Consider the following 13,156-nt stretch of genomic DNA (forward strand, 5'->3'; position numbering starts at 1 on the left):
AAAGTAGTTCAACAGGAAAGAGGGCAATCAGAGGGAAGACATGCGGCAAATGTCGACAGGACGGGAATTGAACCTGCGACCACCACCATGAGGACTAGGGCCTCGATACGTGGGTTGTGCTGTGCCCCTGCACCACCACAGCGCCCCCTCTGGAAACATTTAATATCTTTACAATGATAGCGGCACAAACATTTGCCCATTTTTGTCTGATTTGAAGGTGGGGGGGCAACTTCACCCAGATCCTCATCTGGGTTGAGTCACTGTGAAAACCCAACAGGGGAAGCAAAACGGGGAACCAAAACCGTGTGAAGCAGCTTGACAAACTAAACAAGCCAGAAATGCGTTTTCAATAATACAAGATCAGCACAGACACTGGGTGTCTTTATTGTCCTTGCAGGTACACTTTTGTTTTCGTTCAGGGTGTAAAGTGCCTCAAACGGTTGGGAAGGCGATGAAGACAGAAGTATAGATTTACATTCAGATTCATCACAGGGCTTGTGCTCAATTGTTTTTGCTTTATTTGAATACTGCGGAGGGGAACGGTTCAGAGATGAGCAAAAATAAAAAAAATCGGCACATTTCCCCTCAAAGTCAATGTTGGCGGCCATTTGACCGGTCGGTTGCATTCCTCAGCTGACTGCAAAGGAACGAGTTTGTGCTGCATTCAACAGTTCATCATACTCTATAAATTACTTTAAATAAAAAATAATTACAGCAGTAAAAACACATTTACACTTGTTTCATCGGCTGGCTGTCTGATTGTGCTGCTTCTCCATCATCACACCGAAACGTTAAGACAAACCACTTCTCTCCCTCTAGCCATGGTTAAAATACTAAATAGCTATTTTGATACAAAAGGCAACACACATTTCAAATACGTTTAATAAATCTGATTATTTCCCTAAAAGACTGTCATTTCCTGCCATTAAGATATTAATTTCCGCAGACGTTGCGTCATATCCGGTCAAACTTGAAAGTCTGCTAAAGTTGCTAAATCTGAATCGGAGAGACAAACAGGAAAAATGACGTGATCTGCAGAGGTCTTCACTGTCGGGGTCCTAAGAGTTGATATTTTACGGTATTAGTTTCAAAGTTAAGTCTTTAAATAAACATTAGCATTAAAGTAAGTGAGCAAAAAAATGTTGATTATGTTAAAAGTTATGCATTTTATGTGGTTTGTTTACGGCAGCGGCATCATTAGGCCTTCACTTTTGTATTCAAGCTTATGTTTAACATGCAGCCGGGACTTTAACGCGTTCATTTCAATTGATTGATTATATATATTGTTGTGTTAATATTTTAACGTAATTAATCACTTAAATTTTTTTTTACATACAAATGTTCCGAGCAGAACATGTTTCTGGTACGCCCATAAATCTGACGCACAAGCAACGTCCGCAAAACCATATGCGCGAAACAACAGCGCTAGAGAACAAAGCCGCTGCTCTCAGTTAATTTCGACTTCTAAACTGATCTGATTGGACGCTGGAAAATGCTATTGTTGTGTTCAAGTTGTGCTAAAAGCAGTTAGCCTGTCACCTAAGCTATGCTAGCCTAAAATAGCATCTCAATGCTAAACACGTAGTAGCAGCACAGACGCAAAGAAAACCCAATCTGATGGTTGAACAGATTAATAACAATAAATATCTTTGCTGTATAGCTCATGTATTTTTATTCCATAATTTAACACCAAGAAATATTTTTGAATTGAGAATCTTGGCTGAAAAACCCTGTCTAGTGTCAACCTGATGATGTTTTACTTTCTTATTTTAAGATACACCTCGTTAAACTTAAGTGGTAATATAAAAATGGGAGATTTTACAGTAAAAGAAACACTTTTGGTTGCAGCAGAAATGTTTTATCAACATTTTTTCACTTGGATTTTTAAATAAATACAATGTGATTACATGTTTAACGTGAAGACGAGAAGATTTTAACAAAAAAGAATCCCATTTGCTTTACTAATGAAGGTTTAATTATTTAAAGCACATGCTTCAAATAATATGTAATAAATATAGTTTTTAATCTGCGTCACAAAATTTTTATGTTTGTCTCTCATTTTAGCAGATTGAGTAGAGATGAGAGAATCAAGTTCTTCGTTTTAAAACCGTCTCCAATCAGAGGGAAACTGTGAATATTTTCGATAACGTTTAGATCTTCCTCCTTTTCATAGCAGAAAAGCTTGAGACTTAATTACTGTACATAAATGAAAAAAAGTTTGTTTTTTTATGTATAAAAAAGCGTTCTGTACAGAAAGATTTACAGCACCAGCAGACGTAGTTTGAGTCCCATCCCGGACGCCTCCTGAAAGACTGAGTTTGAATTTTCCTTTATAGTGCTCGTTGGAGGGCAGAAGGTGCGTCTCGAAGCCCCCCTGCTCTAGTGTTGATTGTACCAGAAACATTAGTAATCCAGCACAGATAGCAGGAGAAAACCCTGGAGACGGCAGCTTATCCCATCGTCCCGCTGCGTCCAGGAGGACAGAGAACGTCTTTGGGTCCTGGACAGTCCGGCAGCGGGTCGGACGCGGAGGAAAGTCCCGCAGCAGGCTGAGTGAGCGGACGACCCTCCTAGGGGTCGTCAGGATTAGCTTCCTGCGCGCCGTCGTTCTCGCCGCCGTTGGTTTCGGGCCGCACCGGCACCTCTCCGGTCACCGCTGCTCGGATGACCTTCAGCCAGCGCTGCTTCAGCTCCTCGCTCTCAGCAGCAAAGGTGTGGACAAACTTGGACTGGGTGAGGCGGAAGCTGGCCGGCGTGTCTGCGTCCTCCACCGTGTAGCCCAGCAGCGGGATGGTGCACAGGGCCTTCACATCCTGCAGGAAACGCCACAAATACGATGTCATCCACAGAGAAAAAAATGCTATTTTATGCAAAACTGCTTATGCTTGACTAATAACTGACTTCATCTGATTGAGCTGATGAATCAGTGAGAACAAAATGTCTTTGTCTTCAAAGCTAAATTTGCCCAAAATAATTTAATAAAATGCTTTACTTATATTAACTGCTATTTCTTTACAAATGTGCACAAAGTTTGTCCATACTTTCCTAATGTACTTTCCTAATGTCGAAAAAACACAACTTTGCAATTGTGTTTCCATTAAATAAAAAATAAAAATAAAATCACAGGTGAATAAGTTTGTTCATGGGATAAGTCAGTAAAACATCAGATGTAAAAAGCAACAAAATACATTAAAAATCTGCCGTTGTATCGACCTTTCAGAACCTCTCGGGTCTCCTGGTGAACCAAACCAGAACCAAACCAGGTTCTGGTTTGGTTCTGGTTCTCTGTAGCAGAACCTGAACCAAACATGGAGAAGCAGCATTCAGCTTCTATGCACCACAGATCTATAGCAAACTTCTAGAAACTGAAAAACAGCTGAAACACTGAGTTTAAATCCAGACTAAACCCCACCGGGTCAGAGCTGCTTCTGAACCATATTTAATGTGTATTGATGATTTTCATGTAATGTTTGGTTTCTCAATTGTTTTCTTACTCTTGTGTTTATTTTGTAAACACTTTGAACGGCCTTGTTGCTGAAATAAAACTTTATTGTTAATTGTATGGTTAATGGAACTACTGTGTTTTTGTCACCTGTGGAGCTCCGTAGAGGTAGAGCACCAGACACTCTTTCTCTGGGATCACACACCAGACCCGCTGCCACAGCTTGCCTCCTTTCTCAGAGTGCTGCAGGAAGCCACACATGATGCTGCTGTCTGTGAACTGAGCCGCCTCGATCTGCACACAGGAGGCCAAACAGCTGGAGGTAACCCCACCGAACCACATCAGAACCAGTCGGATCCATCCTTACCTCCAGGATGCCCTTCCTTCGGCCCTCGGTGACCCCTTCCCCGGTCAGGATGGAGTAGCAGTCTTTGCAGACTTTGTTCATCTTGTAGTTGTCGTATTCGAGGTGTACCTTGTTGTCTGAGCATTTCCAGCAAACCACCTGGAAGAACAGACCAGATCTCAAAACGGCTCTAATCATTACAGTTTACAGTCACAAACGGATTACTTATGATGCAACGTAAACATTTAATTAGCATTTTGATTCAGAATCTGAAGGTAACTCAAGGACAGGACTGGATAAGTCTAAAACTTTTGTTTTGCTGAATATTCTTTGTTAAAATGTTGATTGTTTGAAATGGAATGAAGAAGAAAAAATAGCAGGAGGAGGGAAGCGTTTGTTGATGTTTTTATTTTATGCACGACTGTGTGTACTCGACTAATAATTTATTTTTATTAAAATGAAAATAAATGATTTATTTTGGAATCTGCTCCACTGCTGCAGAAAGCAGAAACTGTCCAGAACCGTTTATTAGGCCCACATTTCTGCCTTAAAGTCTTTTTTTGTTTCTAGTTCTGAAGAACTGAACTTGGGGTTTTTAATCGCCTGTAAGCCAGAATCTAAACACCTCATTTAACTTTGAGCCACATCGCAACTGAAAACTTTTTCATCTCATCTTGACGATCAGTGGGAAGAACAACAAAGCCTCTGTTAAAAATAGCGCTAACTGGAAGTGAAACTGTGACGTTTATCATGTCCTTTCATTAAACGTTTCCCTTTAACAGTTGAGCTTACATATCCGCAGGCTCTGCAGTGATGCCGCCGCCGTGTGATGGCGTTGAAAGGCTCCCTGCACTTCATGCACATCGTCACTTCATTGTCACGAATCCAGCGCGGAGCCCGCTTCCCCAGCTCAGCTTTCTGCAAAACAAAGCAGTCAGCATGACAACCCAAAGATAAAAACACAACAACATGGCGCCAGTTCCTCTGAGAATGCTGCCAACGCTGCGCTAACCGAAACTTCCTCCACGTCCTTCAGAGCGTTCTTGAATGACTCGTTCTTCTGCTGGAAGATGTCTATGGTCTCCTGGAAAGCCTGAGCGATAAAACAACAAATCAGACACGAGTTTTTAAAAAGTTGTGAAAAAATAAAGAGAGGTGTGTCTGTACCTTGATCCATCCTGCCTTGTCTTGCTCTGAGCTGAGGGGAAGAAATCAGGACAGAAAACGTCAAACTAAAGCTTCGTTTTACTTTAAACATTTTCATGGTTGCTACATGCTGTCCACAGTCAACTTTATTCATTTTAATATTAAAAACTCAGTAATTTATGGCATATATATGACATTTTCACAATGTTCAAATATCTTGAGCTAAAAAAAGCGAACCAGGAAAGAAGGAAAGACAGAAACTTTGAAGGAAAAAGATGAAAAGGCAGAAAATCAGTTTTTCACTGAAATTCAAAAAATTTAATTATCTAGTTGAGAGTTTATTGCAAACACATTGCACTTCAGTGATGCTGACTCCTACCTGTAGGTGGCAGTATTTCTAACTGCTATTACATTGATTTGGTGTCAAGTTAAAGTAATGATTAAAAAATGCAACTATTCAAGTTTCTTAAAAAAGTTTGTCCAATTTGTTTTCTTGTTATTTTTGTCTTATCTGTTTTATTGTATATTTAGATTTTGGAAGCAGCTTAAAAAAATAAAAACACATTTCTACAGAAAACCACAAAATTTACAATTACAAAATTCTGGATAGACTGATTTAAGCAATGTCAAAGTAAATTATGGATATATAAAATATATGTCTGTGTATTCAAAAAGTTAAATTCCTGGCCCTCTACATGACAACATGTTTTCATACTCTGTTATTCTCTGTGTGTGTGAAAGCACTGGTGCCACTTTTACTTCTTCTTTGCACTTTACTTGGAAATCTGCTGCTACTGAGTGTTGAACTCCAAACACAATTTCATTGCCTTTTTTTGACAATGACAATAAACTATTGAATCTTGAATCTTAAAAACAAATTCTACAATATCCTGAGCAAAAAGCACTTAGAATGGTGAAATTTTATGCCTTAATATTAAAATAACATTAAATAACTATTTTACCAGCAGTGGGAATAAATGTTGCTTTTGGTTTTAAACAAAAGCAACAAGAAAACTTTGTACATTTTCACAGTTTGCATTAATTATCGTTATTATTACATAAATACCATGAGGTGTTTTTGCTAAACGGTAATTACACCATGAGAATTTCATGGACTCTCTAAAAATGTGTAAAAGTAACAACCTTTAAACATTAAACCCACATTGTACTAGAAAAAGTTTTTCCTTACTGGTCTGATATAATGCTCTAATTTGAAATGTGACCTTTTCATTTCACAGAAAAAAAGGCCGGATTCATCTATCTAGTGATAAGTTTCCAGACTTTTCACTAATATTTTAATTTCCTGAATTAATTACACCCGACGTGAGGAGCTGAACCGTTTCACTCACCTGGCCTGGAGCTCCAGCGTCCGTTCTTTGCCCGACACCTGGAAGGTGTGAGGATGATCCTCGTTGCTCGTTTCCCGAACCTTCATGCCGTCGATCCCGATCCGGGTCCGCACCGTGTATTTGGGTCCGCCCAGGCTGAACTTAGGCACGCAGTACAACAGCATGTTGTTGAACTGGAGGCACAAACACAGGTCCAACGTTTCCACTTATTGTTTTGCTAAGAACTGCTTCATATCAATAACAGGAAAATATCTCCAGGTTTTCCACACATTTCTTCACAGAAAGGAGTGGCTGGCATGAAATTATTTACTTTCCTGAATATTTTCCTGCTGTACCCTTCGTGCGTGTGTGTGCACCAGGTTTTTATATCCTTGTGTGTGTGTGTGTGTGTGTTTCCTCACCAGGAACAGGTATCTGTCCATGGTGGAGGTGTTCCTGGCTGCCAGCTTCATGATGTGGCCCTCCTTGATGAATTCGTTGGACGGATGAACGATGTCCTCCTCTTCTCCCAGCATCTCGTAAATCTCCATCAGCTTCTTCAGGTTTTCCTGAACAGTTACAGGAAGTTTGCTTTCGCTCCAAACTGGACAGATTTTCTACCTGCAGAGGCAGGAAATCTGCTCCGCTACTTACAGATTTCCTAATGGCGCTGTTGGAGTGGGTGGCTGCTGTGGCGATGATTTCTAATGATTCTGGAAAACAATGTACACATTTCAATATTTCCTCTGTCTTCAGAAACACATTCATAAACGACAACAAGGTGGAAGAAATGTCTGTTGTTAACATCGGCCCAGTGTTGGCGTTTCTGCAAAGAACCAATCAGCTGCGACACCAGATCACCTACGGAAGACAATTAGAGCCACCAAAAAAAAAGACTTCTGACTTTTGATTAAAGTCTTGAAAAAAAAATTATGAGAAAAAAAATAAAAAATCTGAGATTGAAAACAACATTTAGAAAAAAAACCTTATTCTTGAAATTGTGACTATCTGATGACTTTGAAAGTTTAAATATTGACTTTAAAACTCACAATTAAGACTTTCCATCTTATAAATGACTTTAAAACTTAGAACTATGATTTTCAATGGGAGTGCAGATAAAATGCAACCCTTGCTTAAAAAAATCCTCTGAAAGTGAATAAAGAATTCAACAGAAAAACGTAGAAACACGATCAGAAAGTCTGAAGTTCTGCTGATCGGGTTTGAATGTTTGTTCACTCGAGAAGACTCCAGCTGATAAACGTGGATTTTAACGTACTTTCTGCGTCGCTGCGGTCCGGGTCGTTCTGAGGAAGCTTCTTCAGGTAGTCCTTCAGCAGCATCTCGTATCGGGGAACTCTCTGCACCGGCTCCAACATGTGATGCTGCAGCGTCAGGCTGCCGCAGATCTCCTGACTCTGTCCACAAACCAACAGGGAGCTTCTTAACGTCAGACAGAAACGTTTGCGCCCAGAGCGGAGCGGCGCAGGTTTACCTGAATCTCCTGAATGATGGCCTTGAACGGCGGCGAGCGGTCGGTCCACTGCTTCAGCAGCTCCATGGCCTTGTCGAAGTTCTTCACGTACTCGGCGTACATTTTGAGGAAGGGGGTGAGTTTCTGCAGGATGTCGCCGATCCGCGGTGTGGACGCCCTGCAGCGCAGCAGGAAGGATCAGATTATCTGACATCATTCAGGAGAACACAACAAAAACCAAAGCATTTTCCCCCTAAATTAAACTGATAATTGCCAAAATTATGCAAAATGACATTTCCATATTATTACTGAGTGAAGCTGAATTTCAGATCACACTCAGAATAATCAAATATATGTTTGGTTTTTAACAGTGACAGAAAAATCCGCCTGTCATTTTGACAGATTATAATTCACACCCCGACCACCAGGTGGAGACATTTTCACCTTTACACACTTCACAGACATAAATAAGTCCGGGCGTCATAAAAACTAATATCTCCACCACATTTTGTAAACAAGGGTGTCCAATGTGGAGCGGGGGCCATTTATGACAAAAACTCAAGTACATTTTTAATTGAGTTTGTTTCAGGGTCTGTAATTAATCACATTTTAATTGGCAAAATAAGCAACATATTCAATTAAAAAAACATCTTTACTGCTAAATTATCAAATATATGAGCTCAACAACAAAGATATGACTTTTGATCTGTTCTTCAACCATCAGACTGGAGCAAAGTGTTTTTCTATGTGTTCATCTTTTCAGAGTTTCATGGAGCTTCTTTACAAATGTGGACGCTAACATTAGCATTAGCTGCTACATGTTTAGCATTGAGATGCTATTTTAGTCTTAAATAGTTTCTCTAACAGGATAACTCCTTTTAGCATGACTTGAACACAACAAGCATCTTTTCCAGCGTCCAATCAGATTGTTTGAAACAGAAATTAACCCCCTGCGGGCCGAGAGAAGCAGCTTCCATCGCTGCTGTTGGAGGATGCAACTTGTGCGTCAGGTTAATAGTTGTACCAGAAACACACAAATAAAAAGGTTCCAAGATGTAAGAAAAAAAGAAAAAAGAAAATTATAAAGGCAAGATTAATTGCATTAATATTTTAAATTCCAGGCCCCAGTTCCTGTCTGACTTCTTGCGTGTCCAGGTCTGTTCACAGTTTCATGTTTTTACACGTTTAGCTGGAACCTACCACTCCCCCATGCGTTTCTCCAGATCAGGAAGCAGAAACTGGCTGTGGAAGGCGTGGATGGAGCTGATGTTGGAGAAGATGTTCTTCACCACATCCAGAGGGAAAGTGCCTTTATTCGCCTCCTCCATCATCCTGGTGCAGAACACCTGCACAGCCATGCACGCGGTTAGTTTTTCTCTGTCGACTGAAAACAGAAGTGAGACGGAGATTTGGGCGAGTTCCTCACCTGGTCCAGCAGGTTGAGTCGGGCCACGTACGCCTTCTCCGTGTGCAGCAGCTCGCTGGCGATCTTAAACAGCTTCTGCTCGTTTGTCTCCTGAGAAGAAAGAAGACATTTCTATTAACAAGGACAGTTTAAACATCACAGCCCTGCAGGAACCAGGAAGTAGAATCTGTTTCTGAAAGGACCGCCGGTCTCTCCAGCTGAGCTAGCTGCTCTGATCAGCAGCCCAATGAGTTCTGGTTCTTTCAGAACAGGAAATGAAAACAGGGAATAAGGGAAATGACACCAGAAAAAACAAAAACACCAGTTAACAATGAGTGAGAAGTCAGCTGCTGTCACACAACAAGAGAGGCCTGAAAAAGCGATGGTGTTGCATTCTGGGACGTGGAGATTTCATAAGGTGCAGAGCCACAAAAAGGAACCATCTTCCTTTTAAATGCTGGTCAGAAACCTGAGAACAACGAGCCACACACTTCCTCATGATGTCCGTCATGAATTCTCCGGTCAGCTCAAACAAACAGCTGCTGGTTTTATCGTTCAAACAAGACAAAACTGCAGCTTTTCTGCCGTGAAACAGCAACAACTGGGACGGGTTAAGAGTTTTCACATTAAACACGTGAAAGACAGTGATGTCTCAGGGCATCACTGCTGTTTATCCTGCTTTGTAAATAAATAATCATAGCACTTCGCTAAACACAGACAGAAATGATGTTGCTAGTTCAGTAAAATATTTGGTGACTTGGCAAATTTACTTCAATAGTAGTAAAAAAATGTTGATTATTTTTGGTGATTCTGCTCATACGTCACAGTTAGGACGGTACCAGCATTTCCTCCAGATGTAGCGAAACGATGATGTCCAATTAACTCATTAATTATTAAATTAGTCTCCAGACATGCGTTTCTGTTGATAAACTGAAATCTTTCCGGTTCCTTTGGCGAGACGGATTCTTCCTCGCTGAGCGGCCGTCCGGTCCACATCGTTTCTCTGTGGATAAACGACCAGCTGTCTGACCAGCTTCACAGTTTCAGCCTTCTGCTCCGAGGTCAATCTGAGGTCACAGATGGCAGTTAACCTATCAGATGTCTCCAAAGCCATGACATCATCATCTGAGCTTCGCCTTGTTGGTTAAAGAGACAGAAATCTTTCTGAAGATGTTAAATAAATCTTTCATTATTGTGAAGTTTGGTCTAATAAACTTCAGTGATAAAATATTTGTATGTAAACGTTGAAGTTCAGCGTCTGCCTGTGACGTCTTTCACTCGTCTGCATCGTTTGGGCGGCTTCTCGCCTTTCTGCTTTCACACTTTTTCACATTTCTAGTTTATACTTAAAAAATGAATGTAAGCACCATAAAATGTAAGCTTGAACAAAGTAGGAGGAAATATTAGAAAATATGACTTGTACTCTATTACCTAGACACCAGTTTCAGAGTGAAAACTGTCTCATAATTAACTCTAGAGCCAAGCGCTAACCCAGTGAACATTGACTGACCTCTTGGCTTGGTGCTAACGGGGCTAATCGACTTAAGCCTGCTGTTTACTGTGGCAGCTCAAATTAATGGCTTATCTGGTTTCACTTCCACACACATCCAGGTAGGTGTAGCATGGAGTCTGTTCTGCTGTGAAACCCAGTGAGGTTACTGGTTTCAGGAAGGTCTCCACATGAAATTTACTTTAAATTCACTGGGAAATTCTTCCTTCTACTCGTAAGTCAATCACACAGACAATTTTCCCACGGTTGGCTCAGATTTGCAGTTCAAACAGTGAAAAATCTGAATTTCTCCCCATTTTGTATAAAATCAACGTGTTTAAGTTCAAAATGTGCATCAGTGGAGGAGAAACTGGATGAAAGTGGATGTAGGGGCGAAATGAGCTTAAAGTTTTATCACAATATTTTCTGTTAGTATTGTGAAAACAATAAAAGTGACAATAATAATTCTTTATTACTTATTTTTTAGGTAATTGCAATCACAGCCACACAAACAAATACTGTTCATGAAACGTTTCTTTAGGACACCAGTCACATAAAGAAGAACTGAATTTAATCATATTTTCAAATATATTGGTGTTCATTGAAACAGTTTTATGGAGAAAAGTGGAGAACAGCAGCAAACAAATAAAAGAACAGTTTTAAAGGTTTTTAAACATCAATTGAAATGAATCGTGTCAATGATAAATCAAAATCTTATTTTAATAAGTAATTTATGATGGTTGTTTGCAAACAGCCGTTTTGCTGGGATTTTAACCCACAACCATCTCAGGTTTACAGACAATGAGAACATTTCCAGAGAGGCTGAGTGGAAGAAAAACGTCTCATTGAGGTCAAAGGTCAGAGGAGAATGGGCCAATCAAGCAGAACCTCTGCAGTTACAACATGTGGAACCTTGAAGCAGCTGAGCTACAGCAGCTGATGACTTCACTGCTAACGCCAGGCGATGGTCTTCTGCAGAAAGAAGCTCCAATGAAGGAGTTCTGCATCGAGTTTTATACTAAAATATGTTTTAAATAGTAAAAAAGGAATTGACTGTAATGAAAGAGTTAGCTAACAGTCGCTGCGCTGTTCAAAAGATTAACTAATTTAGGTCTAAAACCAAGAGCCTGAAATATCAGCAGCGACACTTTGAAAAACAAAGAAGCTGCAGCTAGTATAATATTTAACACATTACAGAGAGTCAAGCCTGTAATTATATACAGCTTATTTCAAAATGATCCGAATCTCTGAACTCAGGCGTTTCATCGCCTTCATAGCTGCAGGTGTGTAAATCCAGCCTCCAAACACGCAGACGGATCGCGCAGGTCAAACCAGGCAGCAGCACAAAAACTGTTTGAGTTGTCAAACATTTGACATGAAGACCATGAAAACATCTAGAGTAAAGGTCAAAGATCACAGGCGAAGTCGCTCTGAGCAGCTCAGGACTGGAACCACCTGTCCATCAGCTCCAGAAATCTCCTTGCTTCTCAAACAGCAGGCGGCTGTTGGAGGTTTTATAAGGAAGAGGAAACGGCTGGGTCTCCTAAAACCACGAGAGCTGGGAGTCGATAACTTCAGGATCAGCTCAAGGACAGAGCGCAGGATTCTTAACAGAATGGATTAAGATGCAGAAAGCATTAACCTGTCTGCAATGTGTAAAGTTTGGTGGAAGGAGGATCTGTTCTTCAGAGTTTAGTCTCAGTCTGTTAGTTCCAGTGAAAGGAACTCTGTCCAAAAGGTTTCTGCTTGCTGGAGCCTGCAGACAGTTCAGGGAATTTCTTTTCCTGTTCCAACGTTACGGAGCAGCGGAGCACAAAGCAAGACCCTTTTCTGTTTTCTACTGGAAAAACTACTCCATTTGCTTCGTTATATTATTACTTTAAACTTGTGTCAGGAAACTTTTTTAAAAGAAAAAATCATTATTTTTTTTATTTAAATTTTAATGTAAGAACCATTTATTAAAAATATTCAGTTTTTTCCCTATTTTTTATTTTATTAATTTTCAAACTTGTTTCAAGAACTTCTTTAATGAAAAAGAAACTGTATTTTCTTTATTTTCTTTATTAATATTTGTTAAAACATTTTTGTCAAGAATGCCATTTTAAATATTAAATCTTTTTTTTACTTATTTTTAAGAAACAAACTAAGTTAAAACCTCTAAATAAAAAATATTCTACTTTAATTTACTATTTTTTTAACTTGTCATGACCTTTTAACTGAACAACATGCTATTTCTTTCATTTTCTTTATTTTTTATTATTACAAACTTTATTAAATAATAATTATTGTTATAACTTATTTTTATTTTACTTCTTAACCCCTAGAACCCGACAGACCCACCGGTGGGTCCAGCTGCCACATGACCTCGGCTCGCTCTGTAAACAAAGGCTACACGTGCCTTTAAATTTGTTTTTATTTTTTATTATCCGCTAAAAGAGGCTTTAATCTTTCAAAAACTATTCCGCATAAAGGTTTTGCCCAAAATGTTAAGATTTAAATTTATTTATACCCCCTGAGGGTGTAAGAGGT

At 39.7% G+C, this 13,156-nt stretch overlaps 1 protein-coding gene across 8 annotated transcripts in view; it reads right to left on the reverse strand.

Annotated features, from left to right (window-relative positions):
• Nucleotides 1-339: 339 nt before the first annotated feature.
• fgd4a (FYVE, RhoGEF and PH domain containing 4a) overlaps nucleotides 340-13,156 on the reverse strand; it is a 73,351-nt gene continuing 60,534 nt past the window's right edge. For all 8 annotated transcript variants that reach the window (XM_015010988.2, XM_015010984.2, XM_015010983.2 and 5 more), the window contains 13 exons: nucleotides 9,160-9,249; nucleotides 8,934-9,079; nucleotides 7,755-7,911; nucleotides 7,539-7,677; nucleotides 6,917-6,975; nucleotides 6,685-6,831; nucleotides 6,284-6,456; nucleotides 4,956-4,986; nucleotides 4,801-4,881; nucleotides 4,581-4,706; nucleotides 3,810-3,947; nucleotides 3,593-3,736; nucleotides 340-2,813 (listed from right to left, as the gene is read on the reverse strand). In XM_015010988.2, coding sequence (XP_014866474.2) covers nucleotides 2,571-2,813; nucleotides 3,593-3,736; nucleotides 3,810-3,947; nucleotides 4,581-4,706; nucleotides 4,801-4,881; nucleotides 4,956-4,986; nucleotides 6,284-6,456; nucleotides 6,685-6,831; nucleotides 6,917-6,975; nucleotides 7,539-7,677; nucleotides 7,755-7,911; nucleotides 8,934-9,079; nucleotides 9,160-9,249 — 1,674 coding nt within the window. In that variant the 3' untranslated portion in view covers nucleotides 340-2,570. The remainder of the gene's footprint in view (nucleotides 2,814-3,592; nucleotides 3,737-3,809; nucleotides 3,948-4,580; nucleotides 4,707-4,800; nucleotides 4,882-4,955; nucleotides 4,987-6,283; nucleotides 6,457-6,684; nucleotides 6,832-6,916; nucleotides 6,976-7,538; nucleotides 7,678-7,754; nucleotides 7,912-8,933; nucleotides 9,080-9,159; nucleotides 9,250-13,156) is intronic.

The sequence above is a fragment of the Poecilia mexicana genome, unplaced genomic scaffold (genome assembly GCF_051168715.1).
Source record: "Poecilia mexicana isolate PSO_F unplaced genomic scaffold, ASM5116871v1 scaffold_6, whole genome shotgun sequence".
Lineage (NCBI taxonomy): Eukaryota > Metazoa > Chordata > Actinopteri > Cyprinodontiformes > Poeciliidae > Poecilia > Poecilia mexicana.